Source organism: Chelmon rostratus, chromosome 17, assembly GCF_017976325.1.
Source record: "Chelmon rostratus isolate fCheRos1 chromosome 17, fCheRos1.pri, whole genome shotgun sequence".
NCBI lineage: Eukaryota > Metazoa > Chordata > Actinopteri > Chaetodontiformes > Chaetodontidae > Chelmon > Chelmon rostratus.
The window spans coordinates 6,411,577-6,435,600 of record NC_055674.1 but is presented as its reverse complement, the minus strand read 5'-3'; the positions used below and the strand labels follow the sequence as shown (position 1 = coordinate 6,435,600).

Genomic DNA, 24,024 nt, shown 5'->3' with positions numbered 1-24,024 from the left:
ATCTGCACATAGTAGTTCTATGATCTAGTTTAAAATGATCTGAATTTCAAGCACTTTGTAGTCTGTACAAATTATTTTTACCATTATTATTCTTTTTACCTGCAACTTCACACATTGTTGCTGTGACAACATACGACATGTACATGTTAACTACTTACATGTGTGCTCCAGGCTGCCGTAGGGGAAGGGAAGCAGAGGAGCGTACAGGGGACCCTGGGTGTACTTCAGGATGGGATTGTGCTGGTAGATGTGCTCCACTACCTCGGGGTGGAACTTATTCTCCTGATGAACACAAGTGGGGAAAAAAAACAAACAATTGTGATGATAACATTAGTAGACACAGTAAAGAACAAACTTTGGGCCTTCAATCTGTCTGCAGCCAGCTTGGGAGTGAGGCAGCCAGTGGGTGATAGAGTGTGTCTGTTCTTCTGTCGGGGGTGACCGGGGTCGAGTTGACCAGGTTCATCATTCAGTTCTGGCAACTTTCAAAGCAGCAGGAAGGTCAAGTGATGACCCAGCAAACCAAATAGCATGACTGACACATTATATTTTATCCACTGGTGTCAATGAGTTTAGCGTGCGTGTGTTTGTGTCTTTCACTGCCTATGAGCATAGATGCCTTCCAGCGGTACAGATGGCTTCCATGCTACTGCCCTCTAGCACCTGTTGCTCATTAGTAACGTTGCCACTGCTCTGGCTCTCTCCTGCCTCTGCAACCCCCCCCCAAACCAGCCACCCCCTCTGGCTGCAAGACAAGCCAGCTTTCACCCCTCCTTAGTGGGGCAAAGTTGACACATTCTTCTGAAGTGTTTGGTGCACACTGGTGACAGGCCTGTCTGTTTGAAATGTGGGAATGAGATGCTGCTCTGTGGACCATGTGCAGCCGGATACAGCACAACATCCAGCATCCATGACATTCATTCGCTGTACAGGGTTAGGACCACAGGCTTTCTCTCATTCCCTTTGGTCTTCTCCTAACACATGCATTAGTTTAACACTTTGGGAAATGCGCTCATTTGCTTTCTTGCAAAAGCTAGATGAGTGGTGATTGTGATGACTGATATCACTCTCAAGTCAGCATGGCAGATGAAGCTGGCTAACTTAGCTTAACGCTAGCAGAAAGACTGGAAACGAGGAAACAGCTTGGCTGGCTGTATCCAAAGGTCACGATTTCTGCCGACCAGACATCTAAAGCTCACTAATTAAAAAATGGAAAAACAAAGATTTGCTGTTATACAGAGGTTATGTATGAGACTATTTCTTGGCTAACTTCCTGGATCACCGCAGGTTGCCAGGCAACTGGTCCTGGCCAAGAAATAGTCCAGCACATGACATCACATAAAATGGTGAGTTGCGATTTTAACACTTCATTTGTCTATGGATCAAACAAACAAGAGATAACATGTTAATTATTGAGTTTTACAGGTGGTGCTAAGCTGTTTTTGTTGCATGTGGACAGAGCCTGGCTAGCTGTTTTCTTGGGTTTTCATGCTAAGCTAAGATAGCTAGCTGCAGGCCCCATACTTATTGTAGAGACATAAGAGCGGTGTCACATGATAATTTTCATTTCTTTAAAGCTCGTCCATAATTTCTAAGTGAGATCTGGTAATTTGGCAAAATCGCCAATGTGGAGGTAAGACACACGAGTGGTTAGATGAAAAAACAGGTCATAAACAGGCCAGGAGTTAGACAAGCTAGACATCTGAAAACTTCATTTGGTCATAAAACCAAAACTGAGTGCACCTGAACTATCACTATAATCCAACAGTGCACAAAAAACTGTGTTTGCACAACTACTGCGAGTATAGTAGGTCAGAATTGAGCCCAGAAGGGTGTACTACCTCAGATGTTTACAACTAGCAGTTTAAGTAATAATTTTACAGTTCGCTTTCATTTTCTCTTACAAATAAGTTTGACTTGTAAGATTGTCAGACGGCGTCTTGCGCCATCAGATTTCACTACTTACACTAACTTGATAAACACAGTGTTATTACAGACAGGTATGATAATCTGATCCCAGGGGTAATAAACCGGAATTATCTGTAATGTGTGGCAGATTTGAGATACAGCAGTTCAACCATCTAATCTACTCTTCGGATCTTCCCTCCATTTTTCTCTCTTTCACACATGGCCTCTGGTTGTAGGTCCAAGGCTAAAACTGCAAGCTGTCCCTTGTGTCTGCGGCTGAAACATGAATCTATGCTTTAAAGATAAACGAGCTGGCCTGTTCACACAAAGCCTCCTCTGTTCATTCTCTCTTTGATTTTTGCAGCAGCAGTCCTAATCTCACACTCGAGGGGGAAAATGCCTCGTCTATTTGAGAGAGTGTGCCCGCGTGTTAAGGTGCGGGACAAACAAAAAGACTGAGAAAATGTGAGTGTGAGAGAGAAAGACTGAGGACGAGTCTTCAGGATTTAAAAGCAAAACAATGACTGTGGGCTACTTTAAAAGCAGGCCCCCTCTGTTCCTCCAGAATATAAACTTGGCCCCTCCTGGCGAGGCAGACAGGGGCAGACGGAGGCAAGCAGATTAACCACTTTCTTTGAGATTAGAGACTCTCGTTGGGAGATTACGGAGACAGGAGGCCAGGCACAAGGACTGCTTATCTGTCTCTGCTGCTTCACGCCAAGCCCTCCTCCACCCCCTCTGCCAAAACTGTCCCTCTCGTCACCCCAGGGGCAGACTGATGCAAGACAAGTCATCTGTCTGCTCAATGAGATTCCAGCACGCTGTGCTCTCTAGCAACCCCTGGTCTAAAAATATGGCTGTCCCTTATAAATGCACTTCAGTCTCCTTCCACATGAGAAGGTGAAGCAAAAGGCATCCTTTCAAAATCCAATCCAAACTTTCAGAGCACTCAATAACTGGAAATGTCTTTATCTTGAAATGAGCTGCTTCAAGGGGGCAATAGCAACGTATGATATGATTTTGTGTGTGTGACCCACCTCAATGTCTCGAATCAGGAGCTGTGTTGGTGTTTCCACCGGTGCTTTGGTATCAATGATCTTCTGGATGGCACATGCCCAGTGCACAGCCTCGTTGAAGTGCTTGGTGTATAGCCTGTAGCAATGCTTTCGCCCGTACACTGTGATGCTCCAGTACCCTGAGAGAAACACACAAAAAACTTTTTAAATGACTGGCACTCAAATTCAAACTGTGCCTCATGTGTTAGTGTAATGTAAGCAAATAGGGAAGAGAAGAGTGAAATGCTCTCTGCACGGGACACCCTGCATATCTGGCGTGACTCTCCCTCTGTGACTTCCTCTCTCGGTTTCATTGAGGATCAAAGGTCAGCCTGAGAGGAACCTCAGACCACGCCAAAACCAAACAAGAATAGTTATTCAGCAGATGAGTTAGGACACAAGTGTTAAACCCCTGAGTGAGTCTCCTCTTGGACAACCTGCAATAAAAGTGAAAAAAGGCGTGCTTCCTCCTCATGCAGAGGAAGTATTAGACGTACCCCAGGCAGCCTGTCCTGATCTGCAGCCCCGCTGCTGTTATCAGGCTTTCCTGCTACGTGACTTGGCACCACATCCTTCTTTGTTTAGGTTCTTGATGAAGTACAAACTCAAAAATGAAGAGGTTTTACAACTGAGATTATGACATGGTGGTACTGCCATTGTCCACCTTGAAACCGTTTGGTTCCCGTACGTTCACTGTGATGTAAAGAGTCAATGATGTCAAAGGTTGAGCCCTTAAAAAGGAACTAAAATTTCATGGTAACAACTAGAAAAAAACACAGAGGAAGTAAATATTTCATGCAGCTCTTATGTGACATATTTCTGAGTGGCTTAGGAGGAACACAAAGTTGTTCAGTCGTGAAACAGCCAATAAAGCTGCTGTTGAAAGCGCACTTCTGTCCAGAAAAGTCCCCTGACAAATTAAGTTAGTAAGAACTATGTTTGAGTTCATATAATGGTCTGGATATTGTAAGTGGTTTGGTGAAGTCACCAGGACATAATCGCCTCCATTGATGGACAGGCAGACAGATGTAGACAGTAGGGCAATAAGTCTGAGTAATACAGAGACTTGAAAAGGACAAGTCATCCCTGTGTCTCTTCCCGTTTCTGTATGGCTTTTGTTTTCCTTCATCCCAGAAAGGGAAGGGAGATGTCCCTCCTGTTTACTCAAAATGTGAGGTTTCTAGACCAACTTTGAGCCGTTTTTGACCAAGCACAGCCGGGTATTCCCAAACTTACTCAGAATTACAGCACTCATGGGAAGGGAAGGGGACCACAAGACGTCACTTACATATCAAAAAACCCAGAACAACTTCCTCGAATTTTTAAAAAATGTCTATGACCACTACACCGCATAGGGAATGTACACAGGTCTTACTGGACACTGCAGAGATTAAGGGTCAGTGTACATAAGCGTGAGTCAGCTATGCGTCAGGCCGTCTGTGTGCCCCTCACCCGTCTCCTTATATGTCTGCTTGTCTGGCCAGATGACAGAGCAGAGGTTGGTGAGGACCAGCGTGCCCAATCTGCGGGCTCCTTTCTCTGGTCCGCTGTAGTAGTCGAGGGAATCCTGGCTCAGCACGAACCAGTACCGACGCTGCTTGATCCAGTTGCCTCGCACCTCCCGCAACAGCCACCCTTTAAATCAGATAAGCACAGGTGTCATGCGTCAACTCAACTTCAAAATGAAATGACACAGTTATTCAAACACCAGAGAATTAAGTTAATTTTGATAATAAATTAGTAGTTAAAGTCCCTTTTAAAGCAAAAATGGGAAACGCATTTGTCAAATGTGAATGTCTGCTGCTTAAATGCACTTTAATTTGTTTTTATCTGTACTTTTTCACACTATGCTATAAGACACACCAAGACGAGCTTTTCACTGGAAAGGTCCGGACGGTAGGTGGGCTAGTCATGGATCTACTAAACCAGTGCTGCCCCACCATGTCTTCACCAAGAATAATCCCCAAGGCATGTAATTGTCCATAAAGTTTGTTGCAGTGTGTATGTGACTGCCTTGTTGGGGTAAATACTAGGGGATAAAAATACAGCAAGCTAATGGCATAGGCATTAAAGCCTGCATGCAGCCAACGTAATTACCACTTTAGAGGTTGACAGAGTGAGAAAAGGGGGGGAAAGAGAGAGACAGAGAGAGAAAGAGAGATGTACTGGAACAGTGTGACAGAGAGACACAAAGAGAGTAAGGCAGACATGCCTTTAGCCAGCTCTTAGGCATGCCCATTGGTCTTGCCAGGCCTGGCTCTACTATGCAAGACTGTTCTGTTCCCAAAGTCTTGAGGGTTTGGAAAGACTGCAATAGCCCAGATCCACTCTTCCCAAACAGCAGTGGACTTCTTCACTCCCCTCAGCTATGTGTGCAAATTGTCCCTAATGAATATTTAACCTCAGATATTATCAGACAAATAAACTAGTTTGGCAGAGCTCTGTCCAGATGCTGCCCGGAGAGGAACAGACAGGAAGATCGACAAGTCCTGGCAGGGGGTCACAGGTCAACCAGAGGGCTGACAGAGAGGCCGGCAGAGGGTTGCAAAGGGCCAACTGGACTGATACTTGGCAGGGTGGGACCATCTGCACCGTTATACACTGGCAGTATGCCACTTGTGGGGTGGCTGTGCATGTGTGTTCATATGGCTTGTGCATGCATATTTGAGATTGGTTTTAAAGGAACAATTAGGCGACGTACCTTCAGCTTCCTACCCTGTGAAAACGGCAATGACGCCACACCAGCATCACAACTTCCTCTGTGGTTAGCAAGCTGCGTGCCACCTGTTAACCAGCGCTCATTTCGCCTGCATCTTTCTACACTGTGCTCTCACTCTCTTCCAATGTACTTTCATCCCCCCCGTTTCTCTTCTCTCCCTGTTTTCGTCCTTGCCTCAAAGTGGTTTTCTCAGGCAGTACAAAGCTTCCACTGCCTCACTTCGACTCCGAAATAAAAATAAAGAGAGAGGAGGGGGGCGAGGGCACAGCCTCTCAGGCTATGTTTCCTGTTTGAGAATGCTTCTTTATGATATAAGTGGCAGGTCTGAACCCGCCATAAACCCACCCAATATAGCCCAAAGCAAAAACCCTGGAGGTACTTAACACCACATCAGAGGGGCCAGCATCAAAACCCAACGTGAAACGGATAAATAAAAACCATGAGGTAAGTTGGGCTGAGCTTGCTGACAGACTGGATGTAGGACGGGGGAGGCAGACAAGCTGACTGGGTGAGAGATATGGAGAGAAGGGCATGCCTGCTACCTTGACGCCTCTGTCGCAGACACGGGACGCCCCACTGATGCTGCTCTTTCTGGGAATTTTAAACAGAGCGATAAGGAAAGGCAAAAAAAGAGAGAGACAGAAAGAGTCCCGGGACCCCCTGTATACCCCTCTCATGGTCCCCCATCTGGATCCCATCTCTGTGGCCTGCTAATGTCTCCCCTGGGGGCCACGGCTCACCCTTAATTTGTTTCATTTGTGACCCTTGACCTCCAACGCCCTGCCCCCTCGAACACAGATTGAGCAAACAATCTCTCTCTGTGCATTTCCACCTCTATCCTGCAAGCCTGCTGTCACTTTCTGAGTACTTAATGTTTGTTCCACTAAATTTTTCAATATTATAATGAAATGTAATGTAAATGTTTGAAAAATTACTCTGCAGGCATATGGAGGCTGACATTTCACAAAATACTGATTTAGGAACATCAGTAAAATTAAACATTTTCCCTATTAAACACTAATTAAATCAGATAGTAATGATGACAGTATGGCTTTTCTTTCTTTCTTTTTTTGTCAAAGTCGACACTTTATTTATCAGCTTTGCTAATGCTGTCAGCTCGCTGTTCATGAATTCATGTTTTGGAGTTTCAACACTGTAAATGGACTTGCAAAATGAAAAAGCACTTAAAAAGGAAGACAGATTTGCAGATATAAACTAGAAATTGGCCCTGAACTTTGCATTTGTGAACAATAAAACTGGCAAGCAAACGCTTTCTCCTTTTGGATCAGAGCATAGGAAGCCTGCATCATGTGGGCAGCAGCTCATTTTAACTGTACATCAACAAAAGTGTGTCAATCAACATTTCTTTCTGTCACCACTCCATGGGTTTTACATTTCATCCTTCCATCATCAGTCTACATCTGCAATTTTGGTGGCTTGTTTTAGGTGCTGGGGCAACATTAACCTCATATAGCCTCAGGATGTCCTGCTGCAAAATAAACATACAGAACAAGGAGAGAGGCCCTCATGGAGGAACTGGTGAAAACATACACTTGTGCAACACAGAGAGTGTGAAGGATTATCAAATGCCCTGAGGTGTCCAACTCTTGTGGAGGCTGTAGTGGTGAGGTCGGTTGAAGGACGGGGGTGTGCTGCAAAAGCTAAAATTCCAAGTGACAGTGAAATCAGTGGCCCAAGGTAAGAAGCTGTCCTCTGTTTTGGAGGGAAGCTCTTCTCCAACGACAGTGAGACAGGGACAGAGAGGGGACAGCAGTAAGGGAGGGGCACTCGCCAAGGGCGCATAGTAACTGCTGTCAGAATTAGGCAATCTGACTGCCGCCATTCCAAACAGGACGTAACTTATCCAAGTGCTGGCATTTTACTGCTCGCTTTCAGTAGCAGGCCAAGAAGGGAAAAAAAAAAAAAAAAGAAAAAAAAATCACAGAAATATCTTATGAGATCATTCCTCAAAAGCATCAGACACCAAAGACGGCGCTCCCGATGCCAGTAGCTATCCTTACATGAACACACAGAGCGGGGGGGAGTGGGAGCAGCTGTGGGCCACATGTGGTCAGAGAGGGGTTGGCTGCAGGGCGATAGCACAGCATGGAGCTGCGACAGTACTTATTAGGAGACAATTAGGGTAATGAAATATATACTATTCTTAATGAGGTGAACAGCACCAACATAGGCCTGCAAGGACCTCATTTAATCACTGAAAGACAAAGTAGGGCAGCAACTAAAGATTATTTTAAGCCCTAATTAATTTATGGAGGGTTTTTTCATGAATCTGTTAAATGTTTAGTCTGCAAAATGTCAGTGCTTGAACTGCATTTTTGTTAAACCAACAGTCCAAAATGCAAATGTATTTGATTTGCATTAATATAAAACAAAAAGGGAGCAAATTCTTGCATCACAGAAGGTGAGCCAGTGAATGGATTAGCATTTTGCTTATAGAACCAAATGCAAATCAAACTTTTCTGTCGATGGACTAATCGATTAATGATGATGTTCACCACAACTAAAGCAGGTCGATGCATTCAGTCAAAGGCAGACCAGAGAATTGACGGTGGCTCACCTTTGACCAGCAGTTCAGGCTCTTCTTCCAGGCCCATCTTATTCTTCTCAATGATCAGGCTCTTCATCTCATCAGACACCTCCGAGACAGTGTGCCTGTGTGGAGGAGCAGAGAGAGAATGTAGATAAATAACTCAGCTTCCCTCTCAACTCCAGGCTTCCCATGACTACTCCCTCCCATTGGATAGCTAATTGGCCAAGAGACACACAGTTGGCTGTGAACCCCCCATGTGACACTGTGCCAACTACAAGCCTCTCTGATACTCTTCGGTGGGGGTCACACAGGGGGGACTGGAAGAAGTGCCACGAATATCTGTCCTCCCGCGTTCTCCTACTTTCCCTCCCTAGCAGCACGCAAGCACACAGACACACACTGATGCATACCACGCCACTGTGGACAGCTCGTCTCTCTTTTATCACTTTGGCTGCCGAGCCGAGCCGAGCGACTGAAAATAAACGTGACAGAGCGACGCCGGCCTGACTCCCAGCCAGCCGGCTCACGCCGGTCAGAGGAAGGCAGGAGGTTCAAGAGGTCACAACCTTGGATAGTTAAAACCAGAAACATCAAAAACATCTGTAAATCAGCGGAACCGCTGCTTGGTCTTTCCCTCTTTAATGCCTCACGATCGTGTTTGCAGCTACCTTCACACACATGACGCTTCAACATCTGCTCAGGCAATGTTGTGGTCAAATTCAGACTTTGTTATCTTAGGCCAAGGCCCATTTCCAGCCAATTAGATTGCTTGAAGGTTTTATCTCTCCTCATTTATTTATCTAATTACTCGTTTATTTTCTCTATTTCCTGTGTCTAACTGGCATGTGAGGTACAAGTGACGAACCCCTCCTTCCTTCCTGTCCTCCTCCTCCTGGATTACTGCTCAGGAAATGAATCGAGCGCTCCCTCCCAGAGATCTTTGGCCTCTAGTTACCTCCTCCTTCGCCAGCTGATTTATGTCTGTATTGATCTGATAATTCTGGAGGGTTCCTCCTCACGGAAGGCAGCAATCATCAATGAGTCTGAATATAGCCTCTTCTGCTTTGACTCAGCTTACATGACTGCAGAAGCCATTTCCTTTCTTTTTGTGCGCGCTGACTTGATATGGTCGATACCATTGTTAATCAGGTTGACCTCTGTGACATTACTCTCAAACAGTGCCTATTATGCTTAAATGCATGCAAGGTGTTTCCTTTATGACATGCATTTGCAGTTGTTAACATTAGACTCTAATTTAAGATCATTTTCAGACGCAGTGAAACTCTATATTGTGTTCCAGTTTTTCCGTTTGTGTGTGTGAACTGGTTCACGGCATCATCAGAAAGCAGAAGTGAGAGATAGAGAGTCAGGATCCTGTCACATTATACTCAGCGAGGCCGTATAACTAAGCCGTCTCGCCTGCTACGGCAGCAGCCTTTGGGGACCTCTGACAGTCCCTGCATACACAGACCCCACTTATAGGTATTAAAATAAACACAGAAATGTGACGACGGCTCTTATTTGAGGTTGTTAATAACTCCTGCTACATGACGGAGACATGCACGCAGACAGGCAGAGTTGGTCTATATGCAGCCCAGATGAGAGAGGGATTAGATTTGTAGAAAAACTACGCCGACTGGAAAATATAGCCTGCTGTGCAACTCGCGGGTGTTTATGTTCAATACCTTTACTGCTTACTGTGTGCTATTGTCTGTTATGGGCTTGCATCCAAAATAGCAATAGCAATAAAAGACAGTCCTTGCACTTAAGTTTCTACATCTCAATTTAGCATATACTAATATTATAGCTAGGCCTTTTCTCAATTCCTCAACTTATAAGCAACTGCCAACAAAACTGCTATTTACACTTTAATGTGTCAAGTCATTTCACTTATTTTGTGATTTTTGGGTTTGGCTCCTTGCATTTTCTTGTCATATTGGTGCTGTGACTGTTTTTTTTTTTTTTTTTTTAATGTTGTGGATTCCAGGAAGACTAGCGACCACTTTGTGGAAGCTAATGGGATCCAAAGAACAAAAAAAAAAAGAACTGGTGTAACCCGCTGCAGGATTTAAACCCACAATTTAAAAGGTTATGTGGAACAAATGGTCATACATCTTGCAGGAATATTCTTGGGAGTCCAAAATCAAGCTTGGCTCTCATGGCTGCAGATTTCTAAGAAATGTGGGTATTTTGCCATCCTGCTTGCACAGACACAAATCTGTTTTTCTGCCTCTAACTGCTCTGCCCCCATCTTTCACCTGCCATACTTAAAAGTCAACTTCAGTGCTTCTTTTAGGCCACAGAGACAGAGGAGGGACTGAAAGGGGACAGAAGCACAGGTCCAAAACCAGGTTTTGACCTTTAGCAGCACTGACACTTTAAATGCTGCCTTAGCAGAGTCAGTTTGATCATTGTGTCCAAAAAGCCAGGCTAATGTCCAAAACCTCCCTGGCTGGTGACCACAGCAGTATAAAACTGTCTCTACAAAACGAAGTCTGCTTAGTGTCCCATTATGACAACAAACTGTTCTTGTTCTAATGACACTTGTTTGTTCTTCCATTCTTTCACACTATAGCTATGTAAGTCATACTCTGAATTAGTATGTGCTCTAAAAACCTGCACTACTCAAAAGTTAAATGACAGCTGAAAAAAGAAAAAAAAACCTCAAAAGCAGAAGAAATGTAAATATGTAATCATCAACTGACCACAACACACACACACACACACACACACACACAGTACATAGTGCAAAGCTCTCCTTAGTTACTGAACAAAAGTGTGATTCATTAACAGGAACTGGCCTGTTTCAAACAGACCTGATGGAAAAGAGATTATAACACGATGTGCGATTTCATCTGTTAAAAACATTATGTGCACCTCCTGCACTGAAACACACTCAATCAGGTACCATTCTTCAATAGTATTATTACTATCAATCATCAGTCAACCAAATTGGAAGGCTTAAGGTTTCGACTGGATTGTTTTTGAACAAACTCAAACACAACAGCTGAACAAACACAATAACATGATTCCATACGTGGCCAGAAAACTCTCTTTCTAGTCTTCTGGTGTCCCACACTTTGTCAATTAACATCTGTATGGCAAGATTCAATCTATGCTTTCTTACCAGTCACAATCCATTCTATGGTTTAACAAAATGAAAGATGGCTTACGAATAAGGAAAACTAAACGTGATACAGCTCGGGGCAAACGTCTGAGCGCTGTTGATGTGGGATCTTTGGGATCTCCACAGCTGTCCAGCAGCCCTAAAACCCCCAACTTCACGCAACCCGCCCCAGCCCCCCATGCTACCGCCCCCACATTCCCAGAAATCCCTGCAGAGGCCGTGACGGTGGGGCCTTCAGTGGGCAACTTCCTGTGGAGTGCAGGAAACAATTTGACATGGGGATTAGACAGCACGTAGAAGAGCGCGAGTGCACATCTACAGACAGCACCTCTCTCCCTCCCCTGCCCTCCCCTTGAGGGCTAAACATCAGCTACTGCAGAGGAGGAGCATCATTTGAAGGTCACACCACTCAACTGTTAAAGCTTGAAATGTGTTGAAAATCGAGCTATTTCTTCTGCACTGTGTTTTGGTACCTGGTTTGAGATCGACACACTGTATTTCCCAACACCGTCAAAATTACTTCATTAAAGTGGAAAGGAAAAAGTCAGCAGCCCAGATCACATAGGTCAAGCTCAGCCAAAAAAATAAACTGCTAGCTGCACCACAAGGTAAGAGAGGGGGAAGTCATCAAGAACAAAAGTCAGAAAAGAAGAAACATGAGTTGAGAGAGGAAGGGAAATATTTCCCCATACAGCACATACTACCCAGATTCCAAAAAAGTTGGTATGCTGTGTAGAACATAAATATAACACAATGTGATCATTTGCTTTTCATTTTTGACATATACTGAATTGAAAAAAGCACAAAGACAATATATTTTATGTTTGACCTCATCAACTTCAATGATTGATTGACTGAATTTGATGCACCAAAATATTTCAAACAAGTTGCGACAGGAGCAACATAAGACTGGGAAAGTTGTGGAACGCTCCAAAAACACCTGTTTGGATCATTCCACAGGTAAACAGGTTGATTGGTAACAGGTGATAGTATCATGATTGGGTATGAAAGGAGCATCCTGGAAAGGCTCAGTCGTTCACAAGCCAGGATGGAGCGAGGTTCAACACTGTGTGAGCACATGATTGGATAAAGAATGTTACTACATGGGCTCACGAACACTTCACACGAACTGTGTTTACCACAGTTTGTGTGATGGCATGATGGCATGGCTTTGATTAGTAGCCATGACACACATTCTGTCAAGAACAATGGAGAATTCGATTCTATATAAATCACAAATGCGTAAAACAATCTCAAGCTAAATTAAAAGCTGATACTAAATAACAGCCACTGAGTAATTGTGTGATTCATAATCTCGTAATAGCCAATTATTCGTTTTAATAATCGATGGACTCTTCAAACATTAAAATAGTTGTTAGCTGGAGCCCCGGTTTCTGTACAGAAGTGAGAGACTGTATGGTGTAAAGCCACTGAGGCCCTCACATACTGATGACAAGATGATCTATCCATCACTAATTGTCACCACTACTAGTTTGTGTGTGACCTACTTTCTCGATTTCATACATACATACATTCTCACAGGTTCAGGTGGAAGAAAAATGGAAGACAAAAGAAAAAAATGTTAAAGAGGGGCGTTCAGCACAAATAACAGGACAACTGTTGTATACATTATCTTCAGATACTTTCTCACCTTTCTGTCACCTGTTTAATATCTTACAACTTATTAATAAAGATCTAATGACAAAATGACTGTCTTACATTACTTAAAACCCACAACATTTGCATAGTACGACACATGGACTGACTCATCATTAAATCAAAGCATATTAAAAACACATGACATTGTAGAACACCTCCTGTTCAGGTTTAGCCGGGTGGAGGCTTAATGGGAGATACATGAGGTCACTAAATTCCATTTACATGCTTAAAAGAGCGATAAAGGTGTTTGTTGTCCCGCCCTAACAGGTGAAACAAAACTAACAGGAGAGTCAAGGAGATGTCAGTCCAGTACAGCGTACACACCCACACAGCCTTGAGAAGAGGCCTAATCAGCCGCATTAGTGAAAAGACTTATGTGGCTGTGAGGTTAGGTAGCAAACTTTTTATTGGCTTAAACCAATTAATTTTAATGCTACTGTACTCAGGGCTGTTAGGATTTTAGCTACTATACCTCAGTGCAATCTCACTACTTGTAAATCCTGTCCATAATGTCTGCTTGAGCCTGTTTTGTCTTCCACTACGATTATGTGATGAGTAATAGCTGCAGTTATTGGTGACAGTGCAATTTTCAATGACAAAAAAAAAAGCTCAGGAGTCAGTGGCCGTGCCGCCAGATCATTTAAACCGCAATTATGAGCAAAACTATCAAAACTGCTCACATCAGTCTCCCAGTTGCAATTATAAGTCAGAGATATTGGGAAATTGTGGCGAAAATTCACATTAATTGTCTATAAAATTCAGAAAACAGTCAAAGGTGACGTCTTCAAATGTCTTGTTTTGCCGAACTAAGAGCGCAACACCCAAAGATATTTGGATTCAAGCATCAAATCCTCAAATTTAACCAGATGTAACCAGCAAATGTTGATTTTTACTTAAAAATGGTGAATATCTGCTCTTATCTTATAATTATTTTCTGTTGATCAACTGATTAACTGTTGCAGATCTAGATTCAGTCAATATCAAAGGCAGTTTGGTTGTATCTGGTTTCACTTGTTAATGCATGCACAACACTGTGAAAGTAGCTAAGCGTACAGTGTGGTAACGATATGTAAACTCAGCCCAGTCTGAATATGGTCTTCCAAGAAACTAAATGCAGAATTGTTTTTTCACTATAAAACTACTGATTTACTCAAATCAACAGCATATCAGCTGCTCCCACATACTGAAATAAGGTCACCGCAACTGATGTGCATATTCTCTGCAGTGCTTTCATGGTGACAATGATGGTGACACACTTAAATCCACCAAGAACAAGCAGCACAATGAGTTGATTAGTTTGTGTCTGTGCGGTGGTAGCTGCTGGAGCGATGAGTAATTGATTTCAGTCCGGGGTCTAATCAAAACGGCGAGACGCTAATTAAAGTTAGAAAAGCAGTGTCCTTGCTCTTGGGTTTGGATGACCGCAGTGGAAACAGTGGAGACATGTTCCAGCATACAAAGCGGGTCCTTGTCACCACAAGAACATGCACAGTTGCAAAAAAAATGACCCTTACGCGGATGTGTCACAGAAATGCAGGACGACGATTAATCTGATGGATGAAAAGCCTGGATGAGCCCAAAAAGCCATTCAAACAGATGATTCAAGGCAGCTGCTTTTTGTTGATGTCCAGGCTTAAATACTGTATACAAATGACAACCACAAATCAAGTTTATTAGGCATCCGAAAGAGCACCGAGGACAAATAACACCATCTGAGACGACCTTCATTAAAATACAGTGGGTCATGTAGCACTGTATAATCATTCTGTCTTTGTAGCAATCCATTTATCTCTCTATAAAATCTCTATCCCCTCCCCCACAGTGCATAGGGCTGGCTGCAAGGGCCTCTGGCTGAAGCTGGGCTGGTGGGAAAATGGGAATGTGGTGATTAAGACTGGGCCTATATGACCTCCCAGCTAAAAATACGCTGTTTACTCAAGACCACTGCCAAGAAACTCTGGACTAGGCAGAGGGGAGAGGAAAAAAAAGTCATGTTTTGAGAAAGGAGGAGGAGGGGGGCGTGTGTGTGTGTGACAGGAAGTCTGAGTTTGTGACTGAAGGAGAGCGTTGATCAGCAAGAAATTTTATGATGGAGAGTGTAAGTGACTTCTCAGTTTAAATGAAGTCATTCTGATGGTGAAACTTAGCGATGTGGATTAAAACTTTCTATATTTGCTGATGTTGTAAACAGGGCCGGTTTGTGATGGTTGGATGGTTGACAGACAGGCCGACAGACACTCAGACAGGCAATTATCGTGGGGCCCACTTCTAAGCTTTTCACGCAAACACCCACATGTTTCATGCACACACGCACATAAATTCACACACATGAAATACATGCTGAAACATTGGTCTCTTTCAGACATCACAGCCTGGCAGCACCACGCCAAAAAACGTCAACTTTTTTGACTGTCAAAAGCCGTCAAAGAAGAAAGGGGACTAATGAGAGAGCAGACAAATGGTGAGAAAGGGAGATGGAGAAGTCTCCAAGTGTCACTTAGCTTCTGGTACAGTTTGTACTCCGCTCTGCCCCAGCTTCAAGAAGGGACATGAGAGTCAGAAAAATTGAGGATGAAAAAATAGTGATGATGTAAGATGGATTTGAGTGTGAGAACGGCAGGAGGGAGCAAGTTGCTTGGCACTTTGTGCTGACTGCGAGACAAGGGAGACCTCGCGCTGTCTGCCTGCAGAGATGCTGTATGCCCATCACCCCCACCCTAAGCTGTCTGCCACAGAGAGAGGTCGTTGCGAACATACAGCAAATCTATGACAGCACTGATTCATTTTTTTTGTGTGACTGGAACATGTTTGAATCAAACTGTGCCTATGTGCCATCTCTTATGTTACTTTATGAGATGAAAACACTATTATACTTTGAAGAAATCTGACTGTGCAGGACTGCGCATCCTGTCAGAAGACTCAAACTGCAAAATATACACAAATATGACATTTTCAAAAATTACTATAAGTACATTCACATGCAAATGTATAAAATACATTGGTAATATGCCGTCATACTTCTAGAAGACCCCTGAAATTGCCCACTTTTGTGTCTGTACCCACCACTCTTGTTTTGACAGAAGTGATCTCCCTCCCTAACCATACTGTGCCTGCAGCATGACAAATCATCTGAGCATTACCATATTAACCTCAGTCTGATAGGACAAACATAAATCCCCCCAACTTGTTAGCATCAAATCTGGTCCATTATTCAAACTAATAGTTGAGATTGATGTCTCCTTCTGGACACTTCAATTCAATAGCTCAATGAAAGTACACAGTAAACCAGAGCTGCCCAGTCTGTAACATGAGACTGAAGATAAATGGATATGGCACCATTAACTATATCACAATGGCCTGACTTATCACAGCCTGGTCTGGCTTTCCCTCTATACAGCTGAAGTCCTGGGCGTGTTCAGTCATTGGCCAGGTAATGACCAAGCACTACGCTCTCTAATCTCTGCACAAAGTCTGATGATTACAGCCAGGCTTTTAACGCACTCCCTTCAAAACCAGTAGTTAATTATGCCATGTGGCCCGAGGCCACCTCCACTATATTGTCAAAGTGACACACACACACACAAGCACACACACACACAAGAGCCACACCTCTTCTGGGAGTGCTGCTGAGGTAGGACTGAGTCACCCGGTCCAGTTAGCCTGCCTCCCTCCTCACATCTTCCCTTCCTTCTTTCCCTCAAGCCTCAGGAGACAGCATGTCCTGTATGACTGCAGCAAAATGTCTCAGCTTCAGCTTCCCGAGGCAGCTCTCTTCATGTTGAGAGTTGTCGCAGACCCTCGTCTATTCATGTGTGGTGCATGATAGTCCTACACGTCGAGCTTTGTGACTCATTGCCTGTGAGTCGGCAGATGTACAGTAGAGATTGTGGATGGGGGAAGAGGGGCGGGGGGATGATAAGGGCATGGTGCCAGAGACAGAGAGGAACAGAGCCCGGCTACATCACTGTCTGAGATCACAGCCCTGCACTAATAGTCTGGCTCAAGCCCTCCATGAATCACTCCTTTTCATTGGCACTCGCATTCACTTGTCAACCACATGACCATTTGAATTTCATTATTCTCGAGACGCATAGTGGTTCCTTGTAACCAGCAGTTGGACTGTACAGCCTTCAAACTAACAAAGTGATTGGATTTGTTGGTCAGAGTTAACCTGACATTAAAACTATGATTGGTGGCAACCATCTAGATTGAAGATTGACATATAATTGGCCATTGGAGCTCCAGTAAAGAGGTTAATGACTGAAAACTGACAGAATTATCTATAAGTAATCAAAAGCACCACCGCAGCTTGGAAATGTCATATGAATCTACATGTGAATGTGGACCGCTTGTATGTGCACACATGTGAGCATGTGTGTGGATATGAGGTGAGGCACATGAAGAGAGCCCCGTGAGATAACATACACTGCCGATAAAGTGAAAAATCGAGTGACTGGCCTTTACTTACACATGTGCCTGCATGGGAAGAAACACCAAAATCCCCAGCACTCAGAGGAAGCATAACAGTAAAATAAGGAACTATTACTTCCTAAAATTTAGGTTTAAAAAAAATCTGTTTCTCTCTCCTTACCCATTTGTTCCATTGGCCGTGTGAGTTGGTTGAGAAACAGTCACCTCAGCTGGACTCTGTCAACAGAAGAGAGAGAATAGGGTAAATAGATGATAATGCAACACAAACAGTAGTCTATCCTTAGAACTAGTCCACAGGTTGGAGTGATCCCTCAATAGTTTGCCTTCAGTGGCCATGTTACAGTAGAGCATGCAGCCGTTCCTGGCAGTCGCAGCACATAGCTGCTCTGTTCCTGTAATGCTTGGCTTTCACTTGCAAGGGGTGAGCTGGTAGAGAGAAATATGGCATGCAAAACAGGCTCATTTAATATAGGAGTGGGGAACAGAGGAATCTTTTGTGCAATAACTGCATGCACCCCAACCAGCAAATCCCGAAATGCTTTCAGTCATTTCACTGAGAAGGTTGTTAACCTAAAAATAACCCTGGTCTTCGAGATTGCAGTCATAACAGGAACAGTTGCCTTCATCTTTTCTATCCGCATGTTTATAGCGTCACAAGTTGGTGATAAAATGCTGTTAGCTTGATGAAAACAAGCAAGAAAGACAAGGACACCTCTGAGGGAATTATATAAAAGCAGCAGGTTCTGTAGTAAAATGATGGTGTACCTTTGTTGTTTATCTGATGAACACAGCCACAAATCTTACACAAATTACTAGCAATATTTAAGAGGAGTTATCTCGACGGCAAGCCAGTTACTCATATCAAATCGCAGTCCCTCTTTCTTGGAAATCAGTTTTGTATGGAAACTGGGTTTAGTGCTTCTGCTGACTACAAATGGGGCTGCCACTGGCAAACACGTAAAATCAAATTTCATGGGTGGAACAATGAACTTTTCATTCCAGGACTTCCCTGTTAAGCAGAAGATGGGAAAGGATGTTTCCTTTCACAGTGCTCAGGCCTCTAGATTCCCGACCTGACCTTGGAAAACCCCATCAGACATCAGAGCTCGCCTGTGTGCAATTTGGACCGCTTCCCTGGTGTGCAGGGCAGCACTGTGTGTCCCCGTGGCCTGACTTGTTGTCTCTGTGAGCCACAGCCTTGAGCCAGCTCCTGTGGCTGCCCCGGCCCAGCTCGGGGGTGTTGGCCTACCTGAAACACTATCCAGGTCAGCTCTGGGCCCCTCACAGTTCACACACCACACTCTACTACTGGGCAAACTAGCCTAAGTATAGCCCTTTCCCTGCAAAAAAGTCTACTGCTTCTTTTTGGATGGCTCAAAAATAACAAAGAAAACATGAACTGTAAATTTATAGGCTCGTATGGAGTCTGTGTTATATTTAAAAGACAGATGGACTCTGAGGCAAATGAGGAAAAGATGGGGCTTTGGATAATGAGATCTGATTAATGTTTAACTCAGAAGAGGTACTGTAAAAGTCAAACCAGACTGGCAAGAATAACTGAACAGTGTCAGAAAGCAGCTTGTGAATGGAAGAGTGTGCGCACGGTAATTTCCTCCCCCTCGTCTGTAAACCATAAATGATTTAACCAATTCAGACAGACAGCCATGACTGAAAACGACAAATCAATACTAATCACATCAACCGACTGCATAGCTGTAATTCCATGATATAAACTAATAAGAGGATCAATAAACTAATGGGTCAGGTAGATCAAGTTAGAATATTGTGAGCAATTCCCCACAAAACATGACAATTTACAGAAAAATAGCTTTCCAATAGAGTTAATGGGCTGTGGGATGAGGAACAAGGATAGCGTGCGATGCAGAACCCTGGCAAAAGCTCTCCCTTTGGACGGGCAGGGGATGAATCACTCCAGACTAGAGCAGAGCATGGAGGGAAAGAGGGAAAGATGCCGTGATGTGTTCGTTCCGTGGCTGACTTCCGCTCTCGCTCCCCCCCCCCCCCGTCTACTCTCGCTCTCTCTCCCTTCAGCTCTCCTGGGAGGCTGAGTAACCAGGAGGAAATGCTTGGGCTCAGCCAGTGTCGGCCTGAAGACCAGATGTGTGGCCTGGAGGTGGTGAGGCAGAGACGCAACGGAAACCAAATATAAACCAGCATACCGTGACACCTCTGAAGACAGAGGGCAGTAGTGACGGTTGATGGGACCCGCTCTCAGCAACGCCGAACTGTGCCCATTTGTTCCGAGTAACAGGATGCGCTGCGGTACTGCAGCCCACACTTACAACCGTGCAGGCCCAAACACTGTGGTAGCAGTTTATTGGTAAACGTGACTTCGTGTTACATAAAAACTGAATAAAGTTTCAGTGGAATCATGGAAAGAAGAGAGAATGACGGATGTCCTGTCCTAAAATTAGTGCCTTGCTGTCCCAACACTGGAGGCATTCAGCTCAGTGTGACTGTTTGGGCAGCTGTTGGAGAGCAGTTTCTCTGAATGAGGACTGTAAACATGCAGGGAAAGGGTTCTGACATGGCCCTGTGCTCTTAAAGGCTAAACCTACACAAGCGTCAGCACTGACTCATGATTCCAACCTCAGTGAGAAGAGTCCTGGCAAGGAACAGTGTGTCGCCTATGGCTTCGGTGCTGTGGATGCTCCACATCGTGGCATCCTCTGGCAGCATGTTGGAAAACAAGGCAGGAGATCGTGGTGGAGGTTTTGGAAGTCTTGAGAGAGGGAGACTCCACCAGACCTGTGGGTTACTGTGGTCACCCCTGGCAGGAGCTGCGCAGAGGTCCACTAAATGGAGTATTTCAGTGTTACGAAGCCCAAAAGACACACACACATACACTCAGGGAGGTCTGACCTGCTGTCTGAAAATGTGGCTTGTCAAGACCTGGACGAAATGGAGCTCTCTGGGTAAATGATGGAACGTAGCCCTCAGGGGCTTTCCCTGGGAATCATTGTGGGCCATCTTCAACCCTCCACCCCACCCCCTCCGTTGACACCATGGAAAGCCAAACAGTACCAGTTAGATGTGTATATTCTGAGGGGAGGGGCTCTGGGGAGCATAACGAATCTCACTGGCTAATAGTAGGTCAGCTGATGATATTGGCTTAGAGTGGTTCAGCTGTGGTCTTAATTATTGGCTCAGTGTGAACTATTGACACAGACTTCCAATGCCTAACATAAACCAGTGACACAGATCAAGAGGAAACAGGATTTGTGGAAGTGGATTGATTACCTGCAACCATTTGGGATCAATGATCAATAACTTCAGAACACCTGCGTGCATTTATTATAACAAAAAAATCTTTTTTTAGTCCAAAGGAGAAGTTTAATGCCTTTGGTTCTTAGTTAAAGCCCTGTCATTTACATCAGTCATTAAAGTGGTTTGTCTCATTAAGAACTACTCTGAAAGGGCCTAACCACAGCATAGATTAATGTTCCTCAATGGGAAATTTATCACTCATCTTAATACAGGCAAACTTTTATTCTCATGGCTCAGGATAATTCAATGCACATTTATTAATATTTATGAGCAAGAAATCGGCATTACCAAGACCCTAATCAGTGATGTAACACCACAGTAGGGGAGAGAGGAGCTCTACAGACAGAGCGGCATGATGACACACATAAGTTCCTATTGCACTGCCATACATAAGCTTATATATATATATATATATAAAAAAAACATAGAGGCTGCTGTTCTTGTGCAAAACATTACATCACACACATCAAACAAATTTGAACTGGGCTCAGGAATAACCATTAAAATGCAGCAGTATCCCATGTGACTTATCTCTGAGAGAGACTAAAGACTGGGGTTGTAATGGTATGAGATTTTCATGGTACGATAGCCGCCTCAGAAGATATCACAGTTCCAAGGTAACATGGTCTTACACTATTATTATCAGTTACAATTAATATATAAGGAATGAAAAGAAAAGAAGCATATGCTTTATTATAATTTCACAGTGTTATGTCCTTAAAGAAATAAAACTTTTATTTTAATAACACTAATGAAGTATAATTCAATACCATAGATACGCAAATCTACATGGCATGATAACCAAATTTTTTCATACTATGGTATACTGTGAAACCTATATCATTGCAACCCTTCTAAAGATAGGCCAGAACCCAATACCTCAATCAAGGTCATCATCTCATAGAGTCACGTTCAACATGAAACCAAAGCCATCCACAGGAGGACAATTCTGCAGAGGGAGCAAAGGCTACATTTTAATGAGGGATGCAGGAAAGTTTTGTTTTAAAAGGCCATCAGACGCCTCCATTGGGACATGTTACTATGATCTTTTATTGATCATGAATATGGAGCAGAGCTGGCCAGACAGATGGTACATTATGACCAAGAAAGGGATGTTTGCCAAGAGGAAGAGTGCTACACACCAACACCTCTCTGGATACCCCTGAGCAGCAGATGTTGCTCTTATCTGGCGGCTGCTGGTACTGTTAGACTTCTGTTGAGGCAATAACTGTGTAAAACTTATCTGTTCCCAACGTTTTCATGCAAATCGCTGTGGTGTCGCACTGCTTGGTTGCAAGCAGACAAAGGGGCCAATAAATAGATTAGCAGGCTATGCAATAGTGGCTCCAAGTGGCATTACTTTCATCTACAAGGCTATGCTGTTCATATGTTTACAGCACAGAATATCTCAGCCTGTGATACCAATAAGTACTAGGGATGTAAGTAACAATTTTTTACATTATAGATTAATCTGACAATCATTTGCATGATTAATAGTTGAGTCTATAAAATATCAAAAAAAATGTGAAAAATGCACATTTCCAAGAGCCCAAAGTGACGTCTTCAAAACCCAAAGACTCTTCATCACAAATGACAAAGAAAAGCAGCAAATGTTTTACAATTTGCTTGAAAATGACTGGAATGATGAATCGATTACCAAATGGTTGCAGCTCTATATAATACAGAATGACAATGAAGCTTGCACTGGAGCCAAAGGAGAACATTCTCCTAAAAAAAGAGCCATTCTGTGTGTGAGGAAAAGTGCACAATCCCAATGAATATTTAAGGGTGGATTTTTCTAAGAGACTGTACATACTGTACATGCTGCAATTTCCCAGCTTGGGATAAATAAAGTCTATCTATAAAGAGCTGTACATTGGGTCATACAGATAGAGCCTACCTCAATTCAAGGCAACAATGCCCCCTCACAAGTGGGTGGACAATGCTGAACTCTCTGTGCCTGATCAGATGACTAACATTACAGAGAAGACAAGGCCGCAGTCTTATTTGCAATTGAGCGGACGGAGGCCAAACACACAGGATCAGTTCAACACACTGGGTTTTACAGCTTGCATCAGAGTATGTGTATGTGTGTGCATCAGTGTGTGTGTGTGTGTGTGTGTGTGTGTGTGTGTGTGTGTGTGTGTGTGTGTGTGTGTGTGTGTGTGTGTGTGTGTGGGGCGGGGGGGTGGGGGCATTGCTCAATGTTGCCCAAGCCTTCAAGACCGTGCAAACCTGAAGTCAAACTGGCCAGAGGCAGCACATTCTGTATGCAGCATCCGTTATCGAGGCTTGCATTGAACAAGTTGATGATTCCCACAGCCAACACAGTTAACAGCTGCAGGCTGCAACTTCAATATATGGGCAATGAACACAGGTTACACCTCTTTTCACACCTTCATCCTTCAATCCGTATTTACTTTTCAAAAATAATTTTCATATCAAGCACTGGAGTTTGCATAAAATGTAAATTCTGCTCCTGTATGTAACTGTATTTAACTAGCTGTTTTATGAAAATGTTGAAGGTGTAATGTAATGAGAAATGTGCAGGACAGTTATATTTAATGTATATACTAAATAAACTTATGCTATGGACTGTGTATAGGCTCATTCATGCACATGAGTTACTGTCTGGTGCAGGTGGAGAGTTTTACCCGTCCATTGGGAGTCAAGTCCTCCTTGTTGCGCAATTCAAAAGACTCTTCCTCCTCTTTCTCCCCATAGTCCCGTCCGAGCAAACTGAAGCCCTGCCTGCAGCACAGAAACCAGCAAACTCCTTGCAAAGGCATTCAAATGAGGTTAAGTGTGTCGTCTTCTGCTATCCAGGTCGGTGAATTCAACACTCACGGTGTTGCCTCGGCCGCAAGTAACTCCCAACAGCTGCGTGAGAGTGTACAGGACACCCTCTCCATAGATATCCAGCGAGGAGGATGAAGGGTAGCATAAGCGTAATCCCTCCTATCTGTCAAAGAACATGTAAAATGTCCACTAACTGCACATGACAGCAGTCATACTCCAACAAAACCGGCACAGAACTGGTTCAAGGAAAATCCTCCCCTCTTCCAGGGATCAAGTTGACTTGCTCACGCCACCTTGCTTGTCCCTGTTTGAGCAACTTCACACGATCAAAGTACAATAAAAACAGATTTAGTTTCCAAAACTGGCCCCGTGGGTTAAAAATACATCGAGTTAAACGCGCTCGACAGGAGCGACACGGTTGCTGTCAGCGTTTTCTGAGCAAATTTGGTAAGTAACATGAAAGTGCACCTCTGTAAAGACCCGACTG

The 24,024-nt window shown here is 43.8% G+C and overlaps 1 protein-coding gene across 2 annotated transcripts in view; it reads right to left on the bottom strand.

Annotated features, from left to right (window-relative positions):
- plekhh3 (pleckstrin homology, MyTH4 and FERM domain containing H3) overlaps nucleotides 1-24,024 on the bottom strand; it is a 30,939-nt gene extending 6,915 nt beyond the window's left edge. For both annotated transcript variants that reach the window (XM_041958000.1, XM_041958001.1), the window contains exons 1-6: nucleotides 23,393-24,024; nucleotides 17,611-17,666; nucleotides 8,261-8,355; nucleotides 4,416-4,598; nucleotides 2,946-3,103; nucleotides 159-282 (exon numbers count right to left, since the gene is read on the bottom strand). In XM_041958000.1, the coding sequence (XP_041813934.1) occupies nucleotides 159-282; nucleotides 2,946-3,103; nucleotides 4,416-4,598; nucleotides 8,261-8,355; nucleotides 17,611-17,666; nucleotides 23,393-23,527 (751 nt within the window). In that variant the 5' untranslated portion in view covers nucleotides 23,528-24,024. The remainder of the gene's footprint in view (nucleotides 1-158; nucleotides 283-2,945; nucleotides 3,104-4,415; nucleotides 4,599-8,260; nucleotides 8,356-17,610; nucleotides 17,667-23,392) is intronic.